Here is a 27,503-nt window from a genome sequence, read left to right as displayed (position 1 = left end):
AAGTCAGTGATGCCAGCTCACACTTTAAGAAAAAAAAAAAAGAGCAAACCAAGTGGAAATAAGCAGAAGAAAGAAATAATGAGTAGAAATCAGTGAAATAAAAAGCAGAAAAAAAGAGAAAATCTGATGAAAACAAAATCTGATTACTGGAGAAAATAAAGTTGATAAATCTCTAGCCAAACTCATCAGGATAAAAAGGGAAAGACGTTAACAATATTAGGAATGAGAGAGGCTATCACTATAGATCTCACATATATTGAAATAATAAGAGAATGTCATAAACAACTTTATGCTGACAAATTCAACAACTTAGATAAAACGGACAAATTCCTTAGAAGACAAAGAACACCAAAACTCACTCAAGAATAATAGCCCTAAATCTATTTTTAATGTTGAATTTGTATCGTGAAAAGGAAATTCCAGGCTCAGGTTGGTTTTCTTGGGGAATTCTACCTAATATTTATGAAATAAACAGTGAACATGACACAAATTTCTTCAGAAAATTCAAGAGGCAACAATGTCCAACTCATTCTCTCAGGCCAGCATGACCTGTATACTAAAACCAGAATGACATTCCAAAATTACAGACCAATTGAAAGGAATTTAATTAAGTAACAAATTTTTTTTAATTTCCATTTGATCTCGTTTAGCATGTTTTTTTGTTTTTTTTAAATTAATTATTTATTTATTTATGGCTGTGTTGGGTCTTCGTTTCTGTGCGAGGGCTTTCTCTAGTTGCGGCAAGCGGGGGCCACTCTTCATCATGGTGCGCGGGCCTCTCACCATCGCGGCCTCTCCCGCTGCAGAGCACAGGCTCCAGACGCGCAGGCTCAGTAGGTGTGGCTCATGGGCCCAGCCGCTCCGCGGCATGCGGGATCCTCCCACACCCGGGCTCGAACCCGTGTCCCCTGCATTGGCAGGCAGACCCCCAACCACTGTGCCACCAGGAAAGCCCTCAAGTAACAAATTTATGTTGAATAGAATTTGGAAAAAGGCCTGAAGTGAAAAGATGTCAGTTCTGGTGAAAAACAATAAGGAGCAGAGGCATAGACCTGGTATTGGGAATTGAATGTTTTGTTTGGAACAGGATAAATTTATGGTGCTGGTAAGATATCCAGTAATGTAATAGCTAATAATCAGTGAGTTCTTTGTGTCAGGTGCTACACTAATCAGAAGGACTGGAGCTCAGCAGAAGGAAAAACAGTACTAGAAGTCATGCCTGTATAACTGATTCCATTTACCACCTCTGATTTTCATGCTGTGGCTATTACATTAAACAGAGTGGCATACTTTTTAAGAGACTTTATTTTTCAGTGAATCTTAGAGTATTTTTCCCAAGGTAAGAAAATCATTATTATAAAAACTAAATGTACTCTAATATACTCCTTAATTACTATTTAGAAATCATTCATAACAAAAATAATACAACATGAGACATTTTGTCTGGAAGTCTACTGTCAAATGTGGCTGCTACTCCAATCTGGCATTCCTTTAGGAAGTCCTGTGGAGGTCACACCTGGAGAAATTCAAACTCATTACTGGCAAGGATCTCTCCGCCCTCACCCCCAACTCCTCCTCACCCCATGTAGTTTAACACATCTGGAAACCAAAATGGCTCATGGTTTAACCACAGAAGGCAGCTAGAACAGAGGGCTTACACAGAGAAATCAGCGTGTACAGCCTCACCATCTCTGCACCAGCTACACCACCAGGTCACACAGGGTTCTAAATTTACGTATCTGATAGCCAATGTTTTTTTTCTAAAAGAGACACTTCAAATAGGCTGTCTCACTTAAATGACCACCCCAAGTACACAGCTCATTCACCAAATGGAGAGTTATACTTTTGATATACGGGAGAAGGCATTCCACCTGCTGTTAAAAGACAAGTAGTGGCAATTTTCATTGTGCAAATACCATAGTAAGAAGTTGATTCTGAAAACTAAAGGGAGACTCAAAGAGCTGCTATCACTTACTGGAACACTACAAAATGCTGGAGATGCAAAGCTCTGGGCTAGAGTTATTGCCACACAACATGAAGTACGCCCAATGATCAAAAACCTCTATTTTGGTGATAATTTTGAACCCTAAAGAGGCTGTTACCAAACCTTTCAGTTATAAAAATAAGCTGTAAATATGCAAGTACATGTCTTAGAATTCGGTGAAATTACTACTCAACAGTGGAAAGATTTTAAGATTTTCATTTTATTAAAAATATAGCAACACAATAGCAGCAGCGTCTGATAAATGTTTACTTAGTACCATATGGAAGTAGTCCTACTCACATAATATACACCACCTATGCAGCACCTTTTTGTTTACATTTTGAACCCTTCCCTTGATAATCCATAGCATTATGTAAAGAATAGCACTACTGTATTAACCTAATTAAGATGGAGAGTAATATTTAACTATTAAATTGAACTACCTATACAACTACACAGTACACCCAAATGTAACCTAACCTTCTGTGAAAATCAGAGAATTCTGTAGCGTGTTTCCTAACAGTTTTTTGCCTACCAGTAACCTTAAACTGGTGGAACTCAATCTCTTCAACTCTAATTCAGCATGAATTTCATGAGTTTCAACTTACATATACAGTTAAGAAATTATCTATCTAGCAAATAAAAGTTAATAAAGAATGGAGAGAACTATTATTCTACTACTCCAATCCTTGGAAAATAAATCTTAATGGTAAAATTTGTGAAGTTTTATAAAAGTTGGCAATTCTCAAAATTAAAATGTTAGCTAGATACAAAGTAAATTTAAAAATCAGGCAACAGGCTAAAAATCTGCTTTTAAGAACAGTATGTTAAGAAATGTATTATATATAAACTAACAATTATAATAAATTAATTGCTAGAAACTATAAAAGTACCTTAAATGGAATAGAAAGAAATCTAGTTATTAGTTACTAAATCCAACCTAGCTTCAGCTTTAGCTTTTATTTTTAAAATAATGTACCACTCTTTGGCAGAATCACCAATAAAAGTGTATTTAAGAAAAACAAATTCACCCACAAACCCAAGTTTAAGTAGGGAAGTGAATTTTATTTTAAAAGATTATTTTATTACATTTATTATACTTGACTCCTGCTTCCAGAAATATCATTTAGCCCTTTGAGAGCACTAACTTCTGAAATCTGAAAATAAACAATTTAATTTTAAATGACTATTACATTAGTAAATAAACATGAGAACATCTAAGTATATAGGTAGTGAAATTTTTTAAAAAAATATTTAAAACACATAAGGACCATAATTACTTTGTGGAAACAGCTCTACTTCATAACTCACCCAGTTAAAACCAGATACTATCTTTCAATGAAAATATAAGAAATGTCCCACTGAAATGTTACTTAATGCATCCGTCAAAAAGAATTCATTTTAACTGCTAATTCAACTACTAAGGATTTACATCAAATCATACTATTCCAAATAGGTTTTTAAAAAACTTTCAAAAGCCATTAGTATATATTATAATCCTTAAATTTGAATATCTTCAGTTGAGACCAGATATGGCTCAAGGTTTTTTTTTTTTTAATTTCAAAGGTAGCAACCTATATATAGGAATGAATAAGCGTCCTAAAGATGACTAATACCACAAAAGAAATTATTTTCTTGACAAAGAAAAAAAAAAAAATTGATTCTAAATGCCGGTTTTTACTTTTAATTGAGGCATGTCAAAATTTAAGTCTCTATGATACTTCTGAAGATCAACATAGCATACACTGAACCCCTTGGAAAAAAAGATTCTAAACAGAAAAATCACAAGCTGACTAGTGTGTTCGTAACTATAAGTTAATTAGATTCAATGGAAAATAATAAGGAGATAGATAGCTGTGGAAGTTAAAGGTTTTATACTTGTTTCCTCACATGAAACTGGCTAGCTTATGAAGAATCATCTTTTATTACCAGTTAAGTGCACACTGCTGAAAAGCAAGAACAAGAGGACCAAGAGAATTTGTCTAGAATGAGGAATAGCAACTACAATTTAAGAAACAGAATGTACTCGCTATATAATCAAGATGAAAAAGATAATTTACAGAAGGTATTAAGTGTAAAATGGCTGTCTTCTTGGCCTTACCTCAAGTTTTCCTGACAATATCTACCTGGGATGAAAAAGACAGTTTTAAAGAAATAAAAAAATACCTTACAAGAAAAAAATAAAACACATCAGCTCTTAAAAGTGAACAAAGAGAAAAATCTCTCTCTCTCTCTCTCACACACACAACACACACACACTCACACACTCCCTCCTTCCCTCCAGTACCTCTAGACCCTAGAAAGCTTTGCTTCCATAAGCCTGTTTAAGAAAATGATTTCACTTTCTCCAGACCTCTTGTATCCCTATTCATGGCCAATTTTTATAAATCAGTGTCTGTCAAGATTAGTATGGTTATTTAAAGATGAATAAACATCATCAAGAAAAATAACTGGCAGCAGGAACCAAATAACTATGTTAATTACCAACATAAAAAACATTTAATAGACTCCAGAGTACAAGAAAATACTCAAACTTTAAATGACGGCTTTAGACACCACACAAACATGCACTCTCCATATCAAAACAATTTCTATGCCAGCTAAAACAAGAACAGGATAAACCTAAGATGCTGTTTTGAAATGCATGAACAAATACTTCCCTCTAAAATACTTAGCTTTATTAGAGAAATAGTACTAAAAATAACAAAGACTCAAACAACATTTGTTCTATTCTACTTACATATCATAAATAAGCAGCTTTGATGCAAGACACACACACTCCTTCACAATCTTTCCATATACACCCAAGCATTCTTATATCAAAATAAGCTGTTTACCAGCCAACCGTATGTGGTTGAATGATTAAAATGACCATCTATACTTTACATAGTAAAGCATTTTCAAAAATTTTAATGTACACCGTGAAAAAAAGGAAAAAAAAACAAAAAAGCACAGTAATTCTGAACACATGAGGAGTAATTAAGCAGCTTCATAATCAAACCAGGCTTCATTACTTGCAATAAGGGCAATTCTTTCCATTCTCCACCAAATACTTAAATTTCAATAGTATTAACATTAAAAGAAAACTCAAGTTGAAACCAAGTAACTGATGTGCTACTCAGCTTTTTAAATCTATAAGTAACTCTTCCCATGAGGTAAGGCAACTGAGTAATTTGATTGTATCAGACTGCATTAAACTAATTATACTTGATTTTTTTTAATAACATGCTAATTAAAAGGTATAACTTTTGGAAATACAACAATGAAAAGAGTTCTGAAACTATGAGTTGTGGTCTGGGGGAAAATATTAGCAATGTTGTCATTTTACTACTTGCATACTTTCTGCAAAAAGTGTGCCTAACAATGTCGGATGACCTATATTTTAAGCTTAAGTAAACATATCCTTACACATAAGACAAACTCATATGTTCTCATATGAGAATTGTACTTAACTCATATGTTAAGTACAATTTCTGCACATCATTTATGAGAAGATGACTGAGAGGTAATAATTAAGGCCATCCAATGTAGACAACTAAAGGGTTTTGCTTTAAGTAAAATAAGAACATGCTGCTTCATTTTCAATTATCACAGTATGAAACGGATGGTCCCAAAACTGCATTGCTGTTTTAAGCTCTAAAGTCATTCTTGAAAACAGACTTCCCTCTCATATTAGGTGAACCAAGTAAGAAGCTCTTCTGACATACCGCTTTCACACTTTTCTATGGGAGGGAATGGAATATCCATCTAAATTCCATATGAATTGAGAATGACTAGTCCATATAAAATTCTAGAAAACAGTATACCACATTGTAGAAGGCACTAAAGCTTCAGCTTGTGCTCCCATAGCCCATTTTGAAAACCCAGTTTTCTTTTTATAAATGGCACCTTTGCCACCTACAACTGACAACACACACTGCGATACTGTTCATAATAAGCTTGGAAATGTCAAGAGAGTTCAAAAAGAAATGCTTACTTTGTGGGGAGACCCAATGATTCTGAACACTGAATACTAATATATTATTAGTATTTAACACAGATGTTCTTCCTTTTGAAAAAGAACAGTAGCATGCATTGTCAGTTGGTTTTTAATCCACTTATTTAAGCAACTTTAATCTGTAAAACTATTTAAAAGAAAAACTGCTGTCCTAAACAGTGAGCAAAAGAAAACACAATAGTGAGAATTTAACACAATCACTGTAAATCCTGTGAAGTCAATGTTAAAACTTCTTACATACTCCGCACTTACAAGGGTGTGTATATATTTGCACCAATTTCAAGCACATCATCAATCTGTAATATATTGAAATTTTAAAAAAAAAGTAAAACAATACAAAATCAGTTACTAGCATTTTTAAAAGAGCCTCCAATGCTTATCTCCAATCTTTAATGGATAGTACAAATTTAGATCTTTAATGTCCCATTTATTTTAATGGTTCTTGGCAAACACTTAACAAACCACATGACAAGTGTGTCAGCCACCATGGAAATGCACAGCTTTTAGAAGATGAGGAGTTTGGGTAACACCTGCTATTTTCACGACGTCCATGCTTTATTTTCTTACTCAGTAACAAGATGGCCACAAAGTCACCTAACAACTAAAAAAGCTGTTAGCTCATATCTTTATGCTCTACTGGATTTCTTCACTGTTTAACATCTTGTTGAGAGAATTAAAAGCTTTGGATTCTACTCCAGCGTGTGTTTAGAGGTGCATCTGTAGGTCCTATACTGCTTCTGTTTTGGTAGAGAGGTTTTCTTCATTTGGTTGACAATTCCCATTTTGCTGTACTTTGTTTTCCTCAGTCCTTGGTGCGTCCTTGTCATCTACTTCTTTTCCCACACTTGAATCTGGCTCTTTATTGTGCTCCTTCTCCTACAATGAATATTTAGGTATACATTTAATATTTTTCTCAAGAGTTGCCTGCTATTACATCGAGTTCTGGCTAAAACTTTACCTTTTGTGAATTAGTCAAACTGGGTATTATCTCCCATTACATTTTCATATAAATAGTACATGCAAACATGTATCAATATGTCCTTTGTACTTCTAATAAAAGATAGGACAATCTATGGAGATTAAGTTAGAACAAAATAGGTAAATAGAAACTCTAGGCAAGAATTCAATAAACGCTGCTGACTGACTTGAAAGGTGGAACTGATCGGCTGAAAGTAAAATAGTTCCCATAGATGCCAGGATAGATTTGTAATCTGGATACCAAAGAAGCAAAAACATGGGAATGTAGAAAAGGAAATCACTATTCCTCCTACCAAAGACTGTTTAAGAACAGTCCAAATTCAGCTCTCAACTTAACGGAGAATTAAATGAGAACATGTGGAACAGTGCCTGGAATGTATTAAGTGCTCAGGAGATATTATCAATGTTACTGACAATGATGATAAACCTCTATCAGTATGGGAATAAATAAAACTGTAAGATAAAAGCTTCAGAACTCATAATTGATTTCCAAACACAAATATACTTACCAGTATAATAAGGGAATTAACCTAATTCACAAGTACTTAAAATATTTTGTCAAAAAAAAATGAAGGACAACAAAACAAAAACCCTTAGCTGGTGGATTTTGGTTTTCCATTAATTATTCTAATTCAACAAACCTAACTTTGGTATATATTACAAAACCAATGATAACATCACCTGTCAAATTTGCTAAAACAAATATAGTGAGGAAAATGGCAACAAGTAAAAATATTCCAGTACATAGTTAAAATTTTTATTGTATGCCATTCTGTGATTCTCTCAAATAAGGAATGCAATTGTTTACACTAGTAAACATTACATTAATTAGTTCCTATCTTCAAAAACTAGGTTAAAAAACTACCAATTTAACAAATAGTAACAAATAGTACCTAAAACATACAAGGCGCTGGTAGTATAAAATTACCTCTATGCAATAAAGAAGAACAATCTCAAACATTAATTATTCAAACCCTAAACACTGAACAACTTGCTTACTTTAAGTGAAGTATTGTTCTTCTCCACCTTTTCCTTCCCATCTCTGTCATTACAACTCTTTCTTGTAGAGGCTGAACGTTCTCTCTCTCTTCTTTCACTGATGTGGTCCCTTTCTTTTTCTCTCTTTTTATCCTTCTTATTTCTGCTATAAGAATATTAATAATATGTCATTAACTTCTAAAAAAGTAAACACCCACTATATTGTTGACAAAATATTCTTACCTAACATTAATGCACTGTAAACAAGTGTATCAGTAACCTGGTGGACCAAATAACATAAATGAGTCCTGTAGCCCACCTAACTCCACGCCACACCCAGTTAATTTTTTAAAGACACACAAGTCATTACCGCAGAGGCCACCAAGTGTTCACATAAAACACAATTCTGCATTATCAATTTCTTAGTTTTGAAACATTCAAGGTTTATTTATCTACTGTAATCAGGATAAAACAAAACCAAATATATAATATTTTTTTACCCATCTTTTCAAAGCAAAAAATGAATAAGCAGAAAATAATAAAAACGATAAAGAATCAGATATGGCTCTCAGGTAAGGCTGAATGACTTCTAGAAAACGTGGAACTTCAAATAACCAATTATGCCATGTGCCCTCCCCTCTCATTCACAATTACAAAAAAGTCCCACCCACCAATTCAAGAGCAAACATTAAGCAGAAGATGGAATGAACAAGTTCCATTTGTAAAAATTACATATCCTTAAAATTAGAGGGAAAAAAATGATGCATTTCATATCAGAAGCATAACAGACACCTTCTATTCAAAATAATTAGCCTTAATATGGAATTCTAAACTTTTTTGTCTTAATTATGAATATTTTAAAAATAAACACAAAGACCAGGAGAACAAAGAAAAACACATAGGAAACAGACCCAAGTACCTATGAAAATTCAATAAAACAAAGGGGTGGCATCTCAAATCACTGGGGCAAAGTTCATCTTTTATAAATAAAAGACTTGGAGACAACTGGATTATTATTTGGAAAGAGACAAAACTGGGTCCATATCTCATTCACATAAATAAATAAATCCAAATGGATTAGAGACCTAAATTTTTTACATGAAACAATACAAGTACTAGAAGAAAACATGAATAAATTTCTTTCTAACTGGAGTGAAGGGAAAGATTTTTTTAGCCATAAATAAAATTCCAGGTACGATAAAATAAAAGATTCATTAGTATGCCTACATAAACTTTTGCAAAGCAAACAAAACAAAAACCACTACTAGCATATTCAAAAGAAAAATGACAAAGAAAAATACATTTGCAACATTATTTATGTTATGTATATCTTTATATACAACTCTTAAAGCCAAGGAAACAACTACATCAAAAAGCATGAGATTCTTGGGACCTTCCTGGTGGCGCAGTGGTTAAGAATCTGCCTGCCAATGCAGGGGACACAGGTTCAAGCCCTGGTCTGAAGATCCCACATGCCGCGGAGCAACTAAGCCCATGCACCACAACTACTGAGCCTGAGCTCTAGAACCCGTGCTCCACAACAGGAGAAGCAACCACAATGAAAAGCTCACACACCGCAACAAAGAATAACCCCCGCTCGCCACAACTAGAGAAAGCCTGCATGCAGCAACAAAGACCCAAAGCAGCCAAAAATAAATAAATAAATTTATTTAAAAAAAAAAAAAAAAAAAAAAGAATGAGATTCTTAGGAATAAATTCAACCAAAAAGGCAAAAAATTTGCTGAAAAGAAATAAAGACATAAATAAATGGAAAAACATCCCATGTTCTTGGATCAGAAGACTTAGAGTTAAGATAACAATAGTATCCAAAGTGATCTACAAATTCAATGCAATCCCTATCTAAATCCCACTGGCACTGTTGGCAGAAAAAGCAAAACCCATTCTAAAAATCATAGGATCTCCAGGGACATCAAATAGCCAAAACAATCTTTAAAATAACAACAAAACTGGAAAACACACAATCCCTGGTTTTAAAACTTACTACAAAACTACAGTAATCAAAACAGTGTAGTACTGGCATATAAGGAGAGACTTACAGACCAATGGAAAAGACAGAGATATATGGTCATATGTATGGTCAAATGATTTTTGATAAGGGTGCCAAAACCCATTCAATAGGGAAAGGACAAGCTTTTCAACAAATGGTGCTAGGAAAACTGGATATCCGCATGCAGAAGAATGAAGTTTTAGACTCTCACCTTACACCATATGTAAAAATTACCTCATAATGGATCAAAGACCTAAATATATAAACTAAAACTGTAAAACTCTTAGAAGAAAACACAGGGGAAAATCTTCATGACACTGGTTTTGGCAATGATTTCTTGGATATGACAGCAAAAAGCAAGGAAAGGAAAAAAACAGATCAATCTGAATTCATCAAAATTAAAAAACTTTTGTGCATCAAAGGATACTTACTCAAAGAAAGTGAAAACACAACCCACAGTATAGGAAAAAAATACATGGAAATCATATTATCTGGTAAGGGATTAACAACCAGAATATAAAGAACTACAACTTAACAAAAAACCAAATTATCTAATTCAAAATGGGCAAAAGACTAGAATAGACATTTCTCCAAAGTAGATACACAAATGGTCAATAAGCACACGAAAAGATGCCCAACATCACTAATCATTAGAGAAATGCGAATCAAAACCTTAACAAGATACCATTACACACTCACTAGAATGGCTATCATCAGAGACAGACAATAACAAGTGTCAGTGAGCATGTGGAGAAATTGGAACACTTGTACATTGCCGATGGGAATACAGAATAGTGCAACCACTTCAGAAAACAGTTTGGCAGTTTCTCAAGAAAATAAAGAGAGGATTACTATATGACTCAGCAATTACAACTACTAGGTATAGAAACAAGAACATGTCCACATCAAAACTTGTACACAAATGTGCATAGCAGCATTATTTACAACAGCAAAAAAATGGAAACAATACTACATGTCCATCAACTAATGAATGGTTAAACAACAAAACCTGGTTTTATCCATAGTGGAATATTATTCACCCCTAAAAAGGAATGAAGTACTGATTCATGCTACAATATGCATGAACCTTGAAAATGTTACATTTAGTCAAAGAAGTCAACTACAAAAGACCGCACAGGGACTTCCCTGGTGGCGCAGTGGATAAGACTCCATGCTCCCAATGCAGGGGGCCTGGGTTCGATCCCTGGTCAGGGAACTAGATCCCACATGTATGCCGCAACTAAGAGTTCACATGCCACAATTAAGGAGCTGGTGAGCTGCAACTAAGGAACCCTGGAGCCACAATTAAGGAGCCCACCTCCCGCAACTAAGACCTAGTGCAACAAAATAAATAAATAAATATTTAAAAAAAAAAAAAAAAGGCCACACATATTGTATGACTCTATATGAAATGTCCGTTAACAGGCAAATCCACAGAGACAGTAAGTAGATTAGTAGCTGTAAGGAGCCATGGGGAGTAACTGCTAATGGGTACAGGCTTTCTTTCAAAGTGACAAAAAATGTTCTGGAACTAAGTAGCAGCAATGGTTGCACAAAATTGTGAACTCTTAAGAAAAATGCAATGAAAATTACTAACAATCACTGAAATGCACTAAGGGTGCATTTTATTTTACATAAACTACTTCTCAATTTAAAAAATAACTCAGAGGGCCCCTGCCAGCCACTGGTGGGGGACTCTGACACCCAAGGAGACGGGAGGAACCCCAAAGTGAACCGGTAGGATGTAGGGGGACTGAGGGGGGAGGAGAAGAGGAGGCCAGACAGGATCAGCACCCCTGAGGCCGGGGAGATAAGGAGAGGCGGGGGGAGGGACCCTCCAGAAAAAGCAGAAGAGGAACGGAGGGCAATCGCCTGGCCCACTCGGGCCACGGAGCCTGCGGAGCTCCCAGGCTGGTGCCTCCCCTCCAAAGCCCCCTCTAAGCTGCGTGGGTCCTGGGGGCATAGGAGGGAGGCCGGGAGATCAGGAGAGGCAGGGAGGAGGAGCCCTCCGGGAGCAGCGGTAGAGGAGCAGAGGGCGACTGCCACGCCCACTCAGGCCCAGGGAGCCTACTGAGCTCCCAGGCCGACCCCATCCTCCAAACCCCCCTCCAGGACGCACGGGTCCTTGGGGGCATAGGAGGGAGGCTGGGGACATCAGGAGAGGCAGGCAGGAGGGGTCCTCCCAGACTGGAGGAGCGGGAAAGGAGAAAAGGGTGTTTGCCCCGCCCACTCGAGCCCAGGAAGCCTGCTGGGCTCCCAGGTGAGGTTCGCTGCCCTCTGAGACCAGGGGTGGGGGGCACTCCTGGGTCCCTTCTGTTCCTTGAGCCTAAGCCCCAGCTCCCCACAGCCCCCAGGGCCTCTTCCAGCCCTGGGGGTCCTGAGCATTGGCCCCGCCCACCACCCAAACCTCGCCTTTGCTTAGGTCCCGCCCTCCACAGCCAAGACCTCTCCCCCCGCCTTTTTTTCTCTTTCTTTTCCCTCCTCCTCTTTTTTACTATTGTGGTACTGATGTACCTCCCAGTTGTTGATTCATCTGTATTTTTATTTTTATATTCTTCTGAACATATCTGTTAGTTTCCTAATGTAATTTTATTTTTTACTTTGTTATTTTTATTTTTATTTTTTGGGCACCACAGACAGCTTGCGGGATCTTGGTCCACGAGCCTGGAATCAGGCCAAAGCTCCTGCGATGGGAGCTCTGAGTCCGAACCACTGTACTAACAGAATCTCAGACCCCAGGGAACATTCATCAGAGTAAGGTCTCATGGGATTCCTCATCTCAGCACCAAGACCCAGCTCTACCCAATAGCCTACGAACTCGAGTGTTGGAAGCCTCAGGCCAAAGAACCATTAAGACAGGAATACAATCCCACTCATTTAAAAAAAAAAAAAAAGAGACGGCAAAAAAATATGTCACAGATGAAGGAGCAAGGTAAAAACCTACAAGACAAAATAAATGAAGAGGAAATAGGCAATATACCTGAAAAAGAATTCAGAGTAATTAGAGTAAAGATGATCCAGAATCTTGGAAATAGAATGGAGGCACGGACTGAGAGAATACAAGAAATGTTTAACAAAAACCTAGAAGAACTAAAGAACAAACAAACAGAGATGAACAACACAGTAACTGAAATGAAAAATACACTAGAAGGAATCAATAACAGAATAACTGAGGCAGAAGAATGAATAAGTGAGCAGGAAGACAAAATGGTAGAAATAACTGCTGAGGAGGAAAACAAAGAAAGAAGAATGAAAAGAATTGAAGACAATCTCAGAGACCTCTGGGACACTAAACACATCAACATTTGAATTATAGGCGTCCCAGAGAAGAAGAAAAAAAGAAAGGGTCTGAGAAAATATTTTAAGAGATTATAGTGGAAAACATCCCTAACATGGGAAAGGAAATAGTCACCCAAATCCAGGAAGCACAGAGAGTCCCATACAGGATAAACCCTAGGAAAAACACACCAAGACACATATTACTCAAACTAACAAAAATTAAATTCAAAGAAAAAATATTAAAAGCAGCAAGGGAAAAACAAAAAATAACATACAAAGGAATCCCCATAAGGTTATCAGCTGATTTTGCAGTGGAAACTGTGCAGGCCAAAGGGAGTGGCAGGATATACTTAAAGTGATGAAAGAGAAAAACCTACAACCAAGATTACTCTACCCAGCAAGGATCTCATTCAGATTCGATGGAGAAATTAAAACCTTTATAGACAAGCAAAAGCTAAGAGAATTCAGCACCACCAAACCAGCTTTACAACAAATGCTAAAGAAACTTCTCTAAGCGGGAAACACAAGAGAACAAAAAGACCCACAAAAACAAACCCAAAACAATTAAGAAAATGGTAAAAGGAACATACATATCGTTTACAACCTTGAATGTAAATGGATTAAATGACCTAACCAAAAGACACAGACTGGCTGAATGGATACAAAAACAAGACCCATATATATGTTGTCTATAAGAGACCCACTTCAGACCTAGGGACACATACAGAATGAAAGTGAAGGGATGAAAACAGGTATTCCATGCAAATGGAAATCAAAAGAAAGCTGGAGTAGCAATACTCGCATCAGATAAAATAGACTTTAAAATAAAGATTACAGAGATAAGGAGGGACACTACATAATGATCAAAGGATCAATCCAAGAAGAAGGTATAACAATTATAAATGTTTATGCACCCAACAGAGGAGCACCTCTATACATGAGGCAAATGCTAACAACCATGAAAGGAGAAATCGACAGGAACACAATAACAGTAGGGGAGTTCAACACCCCACTTACACTAATGGACAGATCATGCAAACACAAAATAAATAAGGAAACACAAGCTTTAAATGACACAATAAACCACATAGATCTAATTGATATTTATAGAACATTCCACCCCAAAGTGGCAGAATACACTTTCTTCTCAATTGCACATGGAACATTCTCCAGGATAGATCACATCTTGGGTCACAAATCAAGCCTCAGAAAATTTAAGAAAATTGAAATCGTACCAAGCATCTCTTCTGACCACAACGCTATGAGATTGGAAATCAATTACAGGAAAAAAAACTGTAAAAAACACAAATACATGGAGGCTAAACAGTGCGCTCCTAAATAACCAAGAGATCACTGAAGAAATCAAAGAAGAAATAAAAAAATCCATAGAAACAGATGACAACGAAAACACGACGACCCAAAACCTATGGGACGCAGCAAAAGCAATTTTAAGAGGGAAGTATACAGCAATACAATCTCACCTCAAGAAACAAGGAAAATCTCAAACAATCTAACCCTACACTTAAAACAACTAGAGAAAGTAGAAGAAAGAAAACCCAAAGTCAGTAGAAGGAAAGAAATCATAAGAAAAGTGCAGAAATAAATGAAACAGAAACGAAGAAAACAATAGCAAAGATCAATAAAACTAAAAGCTGGTTCTTTGAGAAGATAAACAAAATTGATAAACCCTTAGTGAGACTCATCAAGAAAAAAAGGAGAGGACGCAAATCAACGAAATTAGAAATGAAAAAGGAGAAATCACAATGATGCTAAAGAAATACAAAAGATTATAAAAGACTACTACAAACAACTGTATGCCAATAAAATGGACAACCACGAAGAAATGGACAAATACTTGGAAAGGAACAATTTTCCAAGACTGAAACAGGAAAAATTAGAAAATATAAACAGACCTACCACAAGTAATGAAATTGAAACTGTAATTAAAAATCTTCCAACAAAAGTCCCAATCCAGATGGCTTCATAGGCGAATTCTATCAAACACTTAGAGAAGCGTTAACACTGATGCTTCTCAAACTCTTCCAAAAGATTGCAGAGGGAGAAACACTCCCAAATTCATTCTACAAAGCCATCATCACCCTGATACCAAAACCAGAAAAAGATATCACAAAAAAATAAAATTATAGACCAATATCACTGATGAACATACATGCAAAAATCCTGAACAAAATACTAGCAAACAGAATCCAACAGCACATTAAAAGGATCATACACCATGATCAAGTGGGATTTATCCCAGGGATGCAAGGATTCTTCAATATAGGCAAATCAATCAATATGATACACATTAACAAATTAAGGAATAAAAACTGTATGATCATCTCAATAGATGCAGAAAAAGCTTTTGACAAAATTCAACACCCATTTATCATAAAAACTCTCCAGAAAATGGACAAAGAGGGAACCTACCTCAACATAATAAAGGCCACATACAACAAACCCACAGCAAGCATCATACTCAATGGTGAAAAACTGAAAGCATTTCCACTAAGATCAGGAACAAGACAAGGATGTACACTCACTCTCGCCACTCTTATTCGACATAGTTTTGGAAGTCCTAGCCACGGCAATCAGAGAAGAAAACGAAATAAAAGGAATACAAATTGGAAAAGAAGAAGTAAAACTGTCACTGTTTGCTGATGACGTGACACTATACACAGAAAACCCTAAAGATGCCCCCAGAAAACTACTAGAACTAATCAATGAATTTGGTAAGGTTGCAGGATACAAAATTAATGCACAGAAATCTCTGGCATTCCTATACACCAACAATGAAAAATCAGAAAGAGAAATTAAAGAAACACTCCCATTTACCACTGCAACAACAACAAAAAAATACCTAGGAATAAACCTGCCTAAGGAAACAAAAGACTTGTACTCATAAAACTGTAAAACACTGATGAAAGAAATCAAAGATGACAAACACATGGAGAAATATACCATGTTCTTGGATTGGAAGAATCAATACAGTGAAAAAGACTATACTATCCAAAGCAATCCACAGATTCAATGCAATCCCTATCAAACTACCAATGGCATTTTTCACAGAACTAGAACAAAAAATTTCACAATTCGTATGGAAACACAAAAGACCCCAAACAGCCAAAGCAATCTTGAGAAAGAAAAACGGAGTTGTGGAAATCAGGCTCCATGACTTCAAACTATACCACAAAGCCACAGTAATCAAGACAGTATGGTACTGGCACAAAAACAGAAATATAGATCAATGGTACAGGATAGAATGCCCATAGATAAACCCACGCACATATGGGCACATAATTTACGACAAAGGAGGCAAGAACATATAGAGTGGAGAAAAGACAGCCTCTTCAGTAAGTGGTGCTGGGAAAACTGGACAGCTATGTGTAAGAGAATGAAATTAGAACACTCCCTAACACCATACACAAAAATAAACTCCAAATGGATCAAAGACTTAAATGTAAGACCAGACACTATAAAACTCTTAGAGGAAAACATAGGAAAAACACTCTTTGACATAAACCACAGCAAGATCTTTTATGACCCATCTCCTAGAGTAATGGAAATAAAAACAAAAATAAACAAATGGGATTTAATTAAACTTAAAAGCTTTTTGCACAGCAGAGGAAACCATAAACAAGACAACCCTCAGAATGGGAGAAAATATTTGTAAACGAAACAACAGACAAAGGATTAATCTCCAAAATATACAAACAGCTCATGGAGCTCAATAGCAAAAAAACAAAGAACCCAATTAAAAAATGGGCGGAAGACCTAAATAGACATTTCACCAAGGAAGACATACAGATGGCCAAGAGGCACATGAAAAGCTGCTCAACATCACTAATTATTAGAGAAATGCAAATCAAAACTACAACGAGGTATCACCTCACGCCAGTCAGAATGGCCGTCATCAAAAAATCTAGAAACAATAAATGCTGGAAAGGCTGTGGTGAAAAGGGAACCCTCCTGCACTGTTGGTGGGAATGTAAATTGATACAACCACTATGGAAAACAGTATGGAGGTTCCTTAAAACACTAAAAATAGAACTACCATATGACCCAGCAATCCCACTACTGGGCAGATACCCTGAGAAAACCATAATTCAAAAAGAGTCATGTACCACAATGTTCACTGCAGCGCTCTATTTACAATAGCCAGGACATGGAACCAACCTAAATGTCCATCGATAGGTGAATGGCTAAAGAAGATGTGGCACATATATACAATGGAATATTACTCAGCCATAAAAAGAAACGAAATTGAGTTATTTGTAGTGAGGTGGATAGACCTAGAGTCTGTCATACAGAGTGAAGTAAGTCAGAAAGAGAAAAACAAATACCGTATGCTAACACATATATACGGAATCTAAAAAAAAAAAAAAAAAAAATGGTACTGATGGGCAGGAATAAAGAGGTAGACATAGAGAATGGACTTGAGGACATGGGGTGGGAAGGCAAAGCTGGGGCGAAGTGAGAGTAGCATCAACATATATACACTACCGAATGTAAAATAGTTGGCTGGTGGGAAGCAGCAGCATAGCACAGGGAGATCGGCTTGGTGCTTTGCAATAACCTAGAGGAGTGGGATAAGGAGGATGGGAGGGAGGCTCAAGAGGGAGGGGATATTGGGACACGTGTATGCATATGGCTGATTCGCTTTGTTGTGCAACAGAAACTAACACAGTATTGTGAAGCAATTATACTCCAATAAAGATCTATTAAAAAAATTAAACTAAATAATAAAATGAAATAAAAAATAACTCAGGATGGAAGTGGGGCTGGGTATAGTCACTGACCATACACACACAGACACACACACGGTGTATAAAGTGATAGTGAATGCTGTCTTTTGTGAAGAAAAGAAGGAGAAATTCAAATACATGTATCTGCTTAATTTTGCAAAAAGAAACACAAGGAAAGATAAACAATTGATCACTTACAGAGGGTGGATGTAGAGTAAAGTAAAAGGAATGGGGAAGGAAGTGACATTTTGCAAATATAAGTACACCTTTTTGTCTATTTTAAGTTCACAACTGAGAAAAGTTTTGACTTTCAGGAGTGAAGTATTAAAAAAAAAAAAATTTGGCCTACCTCCTAAATATCCTATGCCTTCCTTTATTCTCACCTAAAAATAATAACCCACAAACAAACAAAAGAGCCCTGCTGGGAAACATGCTCCTTCTACCCTGGGAAAGCTTTTTAAAAGTTTCTCTTCTATACCTAGAAAACCACAGAAAACCAACTGAAAACCTAGGACCCATCAGTAAGATAGTGGGATGAAAATATATACATACAGAAATCAATACCTTCCTATGTACAAACCCAATCTCCAATTACATGACATAATGAAAGAAAAGACCTCATTTACAAGAACAAAGAAGTAAAACATACCTAAAAATAAACTGAAAATGCATAAAATCTGTAGGAAATAAACACTGAAACATTCATGAAAAAACACTAAGGATGGCCTGAATAAGTAGGCCATCCATGTTCCTGGATAGAAAGACTCACCTTTGTAAAGCTTTATTTTTTAATAATCTATTCATCAATTTCCCTAATTAATAAATGTAATACAACTATAATACATATTATCAGTAGGTTTTATTTCTAGAGCCTAGACAACTAACTCAAGCTCAAATAGAAAAATAAACACACAAGAATGGTCAAGAAAGCTCATAAAAAGAGCAATGAGGAGTATGGGGAAGAACGGGCCTTACTAAATATTTAAAAATGCTATACAATCTGAATCATTAAAAGCATGGGGCACTACTGGTACACAAATCATCAGTCAAACCAAGCCAACAGCAGAGAAGCCCCAGAAATAGACTCCAACACAGACAGAAAAATTTAGTATATGACAAAGGAAATATATCAAATTAGCGTTAGGAAAACTGAGTTTTTTAATAATGATATTGGAACAACAAAGAAGCATTTAGAAAAATAAAATAAAATTGGATCAATGTGCCATATGGCAAACAAGGATAAACTCCTAATGGATCAAAGACATAAATGCAAAAATTAAAAGCATAAAAGTACAAGAAGAAGCAATGGGGGAATTTTATTATAACCTTGGAATAGGAAAGATTTTTCTACCTTTAAGACTCATAATGTAGAAGTCACAAAAGAAAAAACTTGAGGAATTAAACTATATAAAAATCAAAAATCTCTATAAAATCAAGTCTCATAAACAATTTCTAAGAGGAAATGACAAAGTGGGAATGATGCTTGAAACCAAATCACTAAAGAATAATCTCCCTAATACAAAAAGAACTCCTGGAAATAGGAAAAAATAAACCAAAAAAACACCCCACAAAAACAGACTCCATGAAAAATGGGCAACGTATACAACTCACAGAAAAGGAAATACAAATGGCCTTCAAATATATGAAGAGATGGCCACCTTCACTCTTAAGAAAAATGCAACGGAAATTACTATACACTGGTACCACTTCTCATCTATCAGATGGACAAAAATACACAACTTTGGTAACAATCTGCAGTTGCTATAGGGAAACAGGCATTCTCATACAGAGCTGGTTAAAGTACAAGCTGCTGCCAATCTTTATGAAGGCCAACAGGGAAGGAAATCTCTCAAAACTACAAACACACTCACCCTCTGACCCAACAATAAATACCATTTATGAAAACTTTCTCTGCATACTTGCACATTACAAAATTATGTACGTACAAAGCTGTTCATTACAGACTTATATAATTTATAAAAGGAAAATTAAGAAAACCCATTCTACTGCAGGCTGGTTACATAAACCAGGTACTGCCAGATAATGGAAGTCCATGCAGTTGTAAAACGGAATGAAGCGGCACTTTCTGATGAATACAGAAAGTTCTCCTGGTAGTTAAGTGACAAAAGCAAATTGTACAACAGTGTATATTTTGTTTTACCTTTTGTAGAAGATGAAAATAAAAATTATATATTTTCATCTGTACCTATATACAAAACTGGAAGGATATACCAAAAAAAACTAATAAAGTCATTACCTGTGGGAACAGGGCAGATGGACACCTGGGTGGAAGTTAAGACCTATCATTATATAACTTTTTATACTCTCTGGATTTCTAAACCACGTAAATACATTACATATTACTCATTCAAAATATAAAGTTAAAAAAAATAGACTGAAAAGAGAAAATTTACCCCCTGCTTCCTCCTCAGTTTTAGCACATGCTTTCAACCTACCTCCTAGGGGATGGAGACCTAGAAGATTTCCTTTTTATGGTTTTTGATGTTCTTGGCGATCTGGAAGAACTCCTGCTTCTCCTCCTACGCCTTTCCCTGAAAGTCAAAAATATGTCATTTTAAAAAACAGTAATTTAAATAAAAGATAATTCAAATACACAAAATCAAAAGGGTCCTTAATGCTCTCAAGTGAATAGTATTCTTTACAGGGCAGTTTAAACTAATGTCTTTCATGAAAATGTTCTATTATCTAATTCTAGTACAGGTCAAATTATGAACTGTATATTTTACAGACCAATGAAAACATCTTCTAAGATTTCATATCAGAAAGGGTAGATGACCTCCTTTTCACCTGATTTATTTGGACAGTAATTTCTTGAGTAGAAAAATAGTAATGGATGTTTTATATTCTCTCTCAAGTCAAACATGTTCTTCCTCAGCACCTAAAGCATGTGTTGCTTATCAGATCCTTTGTCATGCATCTAGCTCCTTGCTGCCCCACTGTGGATTATTTTTTAACAAGGTAACAGGCCCTTTTCAAGAAGTGAAAGGTAAATGGGCTTGCAAAATGTGAACTTTTTAAACCCAAGTATGTAGAATGTCTCTAAACATTAATTCATTTTAGAGAAATTGCTTTTACCCCCTTAACCTACCGTTTCATTATTGTTGTTCTATTCATTTAAAATTGAGCACACAAGTTGCTTAGATATAAGGAAATTACCTAAAACCTGGGATTTAAATATGATGAAGTCAAAAATAATTATTAAACAGATTAACAGTTTTATTATTATTAAAAACTATTTTGCTTAACACATTACCAAATGATGCATACTCTAATAAACTACTTCATTTGTAAGGGTGGTCAACTTAGAAACAATGAATTTCAAGATGTCTATTATTCAGGTGATGAGGTATAAGGGTACATTTATTAAATGATTAATGTAGCCAATGACCTATCTCACAAGAAGCTCTGATAATTAGTGGCCACATAGCTGAAACAACCAAATCCTCTAGAATTCAAGTTCTCCGTATCACCTCAGTAAGCTGATTCTAGGCTAATGAAACATTTTGTGTGCATTTTTCATCTGTAAAATAAAAAACTAGACAATGCTCGTATGTGGTATACACAGTAGATGTTACGACCAAAAGAGCTCAAGAACTTTGAGAACACAAATAAATCAATTCCAACTCTACCTAAGGTTCTCTCCTCCGTTACCCAATTTTATTTCCAAGTCACCCCCAAATTATACTTCCTAATATGGAAATTAGATGACGTTATTCCATTTAATCAATGCCATTCTGTAACAGCACCTCCCTACCCCGCACAAGAACCAGAAGTACTTTTTTCATAGCATGAGAATATCAGTGTATTCCAGACTTTAAGTTTACACAAAATGGCTCCATCTTCATCAGTGTAACTCTTTACCTGTATGTTCAGGAAGCACTATGTACAGGTGGACATCTAATAATTACCAGTTAGTGATAATGAGAGCTAAGGCTGGACAGACAGGAAGCTAGAATATCAGTTTGTCGAGAAAGAAGCTGTCAGCTCTAGTATGCAGAACTGGGAGTTGATTAGGCTTACATTTAAATTTTAGTTCCACATCTTACCAACAGCACGACTGGGGTCATATTACTTTATCTGAGACTCAGTTTTTCCAATTGAAAAATGGAGATAATAACTCAGGCCTTGTAGTTTTGTTACGAGGATCAGGATAATACCTGTGAAGTACCAAGCCTAGCGTCTGGTGCACAGCAGGTGCTCAGTAAATATGTTCTCCTTCCCTTTGATGGTCTCATCCTTATTAACTGTAATTCCAAGCATTAAACGTTTTTAAATATCAAAATTTTTCCTTAAAAATGTAGCTCAGAAGACAATGTTGGAAATAAAAATATTAAGTAGACTATTATTCTGGGCAGTTAAGAGGTTTCCCATTCACTAAACAAATCAGAGCACCTGAAAGGAAGAAAAATGCTACAAGGTAAGAAATGGTAACTCTTCAGCAAGCTCTTCTGAAAGCATGAAACATTCCAAACTGCTGAACCTTTAGGAACTAACATTAGTCAGCATTTATTCTCCAGGCCCCAGAGGTATCTAAGAACTAAGAACTGAATGTGAACATCTACACTTTCTTAAATATCAAGCGACTTAAAATGACCCATGAAAAAATTATAAACATTTCAAAGTCATCAGAAAAAGTAAATTCAACTGAATTTAAAAGGAACTGAGGGGACTTCCCAGGTGGCGCAGCGGTTAAGAATCCGCCTGCCAATGCAGGGGACACGGGTTCGATCCCTGGTCCAGAAAGATGCCGCAGAGCAACTACGCCTATGTGCCACAACTACTGAGCCTGCACTCTAGAGACCACATGCCACAACTACTGAAGCCCGTGGTGCCAAAACTACTGAAGGCCGCGCACCTAGAGCCCATACTCTGCAACAAGAGAAGCCACCGCAATGAGAAGCCCACACACCGCAACAAAGAGTAGCCCCCACTATCCACAACTAGAGAAAGCCCACGTGCAGCAAGGGAGACCCAAGGCAGCCAAAACTTAAAATTAATTAATTAATTTTTTTAAAAAGGAATCGAAATATTATTTGGTGTTGTGAAGGGCAATGTCTAAACGATCACAGAAACACAAAGGAATGTGTGAAACACAACCAATAAAATAACTGCAATAAAGATGCAGTCTGCAAGGCTCAACTGATACCCACAGCAAATGAGTTAATTTCTTCAGGTTTTGGTTCAATGTGCTGAAATATGGCAATGACCTACTGATTTGAAGTCACATTTTAACATATACTGTTGCTTTCAACTATATAATTCTGAGGCATTTTTAAAAAGCCAGTACCAAGTACTGGCTAGAGTCCTCAGTTAAACAATCTCTAAAAAGAGGAGAAAGAGCTACTATACTACTATATTTCTAACTAAAGTGCAGAGCAGATGGAAAATTTCCTCTGAGCTTTGGTTTCCTCATGTTTTAAAACCATGATAACAGTCGTCTCAGAGGCTTACCGTGAGGATTAAATAAGATCAGTCATGAAAAACTCTGCTGAGACATAAAATCTGGCATATGGTAAAGCACTCAATAAATGCTTGCAATTATCTTCTATTAACTAGCCAAAGACTAGTATTAAGAATAAGCTGTTAAAACACAAGTTACAAAATATATAGTCCATTGTCTCAGAAATTATGTTCTATGAAAAACCATTTTAAAATATCTTTAAAACTTGAAAAATATGTTTTTAAAGTATTTTTAAGATATAGTTTAACACAACTTGGGAACTTCCATTTATTTATAGTCACAATATCATCTGGAGCAATGGATGTAGGTTGAGATAATCTTGAATTAAGGAAGGTCCTCATTTTGCTGATGTTACTATGGCAACCTCCTGCCACCTGGTGGCAGTGTACCTATTAATAAACAGTCCTAAGAAAAAAGCAAATCCTTAACAACAAATTAATAAATGAAAACCAAAATTTAAACGTCATATATTCAACAAAGTAGAGCAGTAAAAATGAACTTAGATGACGAAAAGGACTAATACTGTAACTTTAGAAATAATTTTATATATTAAAATTTACCACATCATTCCAAAGAAATATAGACGCCTAAGAAGTCAATTTCTCTACCTAAAAAAAACAAAAACAAAAAACTTGCCCCTGCCATCCCACCCTCCAAGAAAATAATAAGCAGCAGCAACAGCAGCCACTGACACCACTGCCAGGTTAAAATAGTGGATTACAAAGGACAGTTAACTTTTCAAGTAATTCTGGCCAATATTCTCTCTTCCTCCTCATAGATTCAATACTGTAGCAATCCCTCTGCTAGAGAAACGTTTACTCTGCTATCAGAGGGAAATGTTCTGATATTATTGTACTGATCCCACTTGTGCACAATTATCTTTTCCCCCAGTCAAAATTTATGTTTTCATTTGTCATCAGTAAGCCCTTTGGTAAAAACTTTAAGCATTATCAAACCTGCTGGAACTACGAGATCTTCTTGATGCATTGTAACTTCTGGGTGGTGTTCTGGACTTTTTATCCTTCTTCCTTTTCTCATCTATCTCTTTGGATCTGTCCTTTTCTCGTTCCTTTTCTTTGTCCTGTTCCTTCTCCTTCTCTTTGTCTCGTTCCTTTTCATGCTCTTTTTCCCGCTCTCTCTCTCTGTCCTTCTCCTTGTCTTTATCTCGGTCCTTTTCCCGTTCTTTATCCCGGTCTTTATCTTTGTTTTTACCCCGTTCCTTTTCTTTTTCACGTTCCTTTTCCCTGTCTCTCTCTTTTTCCCTTTCCTTTTCTCTATCTTTTTCTTTCACTCTTTCCTTTTCCTTGATTTTTTCTCGGTTGTCTTTTCTTTTGTCCCTTTAAAAACAAAAGTAAATAAATAAATTCACAACTAAAATAATTCTACTCCCCAACAAGGACCTCATTCTCTTTCCTCAACAATTATCAACACAAAATAATGTATAATAGCTGTAAGACATTACATATAAATTTCTAAATAATTTATGTATACATGAAGCTGCTAAATGAAACAATTATCAGGCTGAATTTAGTCTGGAAATCTCATGAGTCATACTAACCATCAGATTCAAATCAATGACAATCAATATTAAATCATTACTGAAACAATCAGAAAAAAGTTTAATTTCTTTCATTAAAAATTTAAACCACAACAGATTTTTAACAAATGAGGTCATGAGAAAACTACCCTTAATTTCCAAAAAACTCACCGTGAACGCGAACGACTCCTTGACTTCCGCCTCTCCCTTGATTTAGAGCGTTTTTTATGAGGGCTCTTAGATCTACGTCTATCTTTTTGTCTTGAACGTGATCTATTATGGGATCTACTCCTAAAGAAAAACAAATTGTTAGAATATCAAAACTTATTCTCAGAATTTCAATTTATAAATATTTAAGATCTTTCAAATAAGAGAGTTTTAAAACCAATCCTGACAGTACTTATCAATATTTTTAAATTCTCTATTACATAATGCTTCAAAATTAGATTATCTGACATAAATTTATTTATTGGAAACTTCACCAGACAGTTCACTGTCCAGAACACAAAGACAGAAAAACAGAAAAAGAATTTAAGGTATTTCCTATGTCAGACTTAAGGTGACAGTTTCAGGCGTGGCTTTCTTTTGCTAAATATTACATGCCTCAATTACAACAGACAACTTCTCCCATGGTCCAAGTTTTCATACCAAAAATTGTCTTTAACTCTTGACTTGCATGTAATATTACTGCTTGTGGCTATAACTTATCTTTGACAGGGAGTAGTGGTTATATGGTTCAATGGTTTCTATACGTGACTGTGTGCTATGTCATAACACATATTAAGAAGAATGCATAGGGAAGCACAGTACTAATGATGGTGCTAGTGACAGGAAACCAAACATCTTACTCATGAGTTAAAGCTAAATATAATCAAATGTTGAATTTGCAAAGCCTTGATTTTATTACATAAACAAAGCTATTAAAAGAAACCTTTATTACTGGAATTGTTGGAGGAAAAATAACTGTTATTCCAATTCTGAAATTCTCTAGGCTCCTTTCCCAACTGAAATAATAGCTTACATAATGTGACATTTTTCATAATGAGGTATCCTAGGAACTATTTATTTAAATGTAACCAAATTGAAGGCATACAACTTAAACAACAAAGTGATGAGATTCACCAGCTTCGGAGTTAAACACTCTGGCTCTGACACTCAGTTCTGCCACATAATAGCTGTGAGAACTCTGGCTAATCACTTAACCTCTCTAAGCCTGAGTTTCTTCATCTAAAAACTGGAGTAAGAACCATACCTATACCTCCTAGAACTGTCATGAGAATTCAAACAGATGATATATGGAAAACTGCCTAACAGTTTCGAGTGCAGAGTAAATGATTAAAAATCCTATCTCAATATCTGCATCATCATCATTAACAATTAACATAAATGAAAACTTCAAATTATATCTCTATTTATTCCAAGGGGTCAAATGAACGTCTACAAGTATGCCTTATATAATTAAAGCTCATCTTGATAGTAATATCTTCATGAATTAAGTTAAAACAAATATCTATAAAAGAAATACATATAGTTAAATGCTTGTGCTATGCCACGAAACCAGAAAAGTCTCCAGACAATCCTCAATTAAGTAATGATCTTGTTCTTAAAACACACTTTTCAGTTAGTTAAAATTTGTTTTCCAACAGCTAATTTTCAACTGAACCACTCATCTATTATACACTTATCTTCATACCTCATTTTTAATATACGAAGATAATTCGTAGTTTGTTGAAACCTTTATCACTAATAACCTAAGAGACACAAGGGTCAAGTAGTAGCTATTAGGGGAAAACTTAAAAACTTATAACATTTTTAGTCCATTTACAGACATCCACATGAGGGTCATAATGTTTTAAAGGGCCTTTGCTTCTATGTACTTAATAAGTCTTAAGATTTCTATTCTAGTTAACCTTGCTAAAAAAAATAAATAGTAATTCTGTTTTCTTCAAATAGCACTTTCCAATCTTAATTAAATAAACTCCTTTAAGAAAATTAACCATAGCCATAACAAATTAAAGTTAATAATAAAAAAAGCACTGACCACTTGGCTTCCCACCTTATCCTGTGGGTCCTCAGAGTTTGAAAGTCACTGCTCAAGAGTAATTATTATATTTCAATTCTGACATTAAATATTTCATGTCTGTCTCACCCACTAGTTGCCTACAAGTTTTCTATTAGGAAAGCTAAAAGCTTCAAGTCAAGAGCAAATCTAATCCAACCAAAGATAAAGATTTGAGCTATCATTAGCAGCTGTCATTTTAACATGATGTACAAAACTGCATTTATAAGTTAAATTGTAAATAAAGGGCAACTTACCATTATGTTGCATCAAAGTTCCTTTGTAAATCAGTTGTTTCCCATTAAAATATTATAAAATGTCTTATAGTTCCTATGCTGGTCTGTAAAGGTTACTTAACTTTAAAATATAATAGAGTACTACCCACCTTTTCTAACACTGTCCCTATGAAAAAAACACATAAAAATTTCGACAGAGTGGAAACACATCTTCCCAGTT

General features: G+C 35.5%; 1 protein-coding gene across 3 annotated transcripts in view; it reads right to left on the bottom strand.

Moving 5' to 3' along the window:
• Positions 1-3,019: 3,019 nt before the first annotated feature.
• The window catches only part of SREK1 (splicing regulatory glutamic acid and lysine rich protein 1), a 54,124-nt gene continuing 29,640 nt past the window's right edge, over positions 3,020-27,503 (bottom strand). For 2 of the 3 annotated variants that reach the window (XM_068535434.1, XM_068535436.1), the window contains 5 exons: positions 25,160-25,279; positions 24,408-24,788; positions 20,426-20,521; positions 7,959-8,103; positions 3,020-6,857 (listed from right to left, as the gene is read on the bottom strand). In XM_068535434.1, coding sequence (XP_068391535.1) covers positions 6,708-6,857; positions 7,959-8,103; positions 20,426-20,521; positions 24,408-24,788; positions 25,160-25,279 — 892 coding nt within the window. In that variant the 3' untranslated portion in view covers positions 3,020-6,707. The remainder of the gene's footprint in view (positions 6,858-7,958; positions 8,104-20,425; positions 20,522-24,407; positions 24,789-25,159; positions 25,280-27,503) is intronic. The other variant, XM_068535435.1, reaches the window with a different exon arrangement.

Source organism: Eschrichtius robustus, chromosome 2 (genome assembly GCF_028021215.1).
Source record: "Eschrichtius robustus isolate mEscRob2 chromosome 2, mEscRob2.pri, whole genome shotgun sequence".
Classification (NCBI taxonomy): Eukaryota; Metazoa; Chordata; class Mammalia; order Artiodactyla; family Eschrichtiidae; genus Eschrichtius; species Eschrichtius robustus.
Note: the sequence above shows the minus strand (reverse complement) of the source record. Positions and strands in the feature narration are given on the sequence as shown.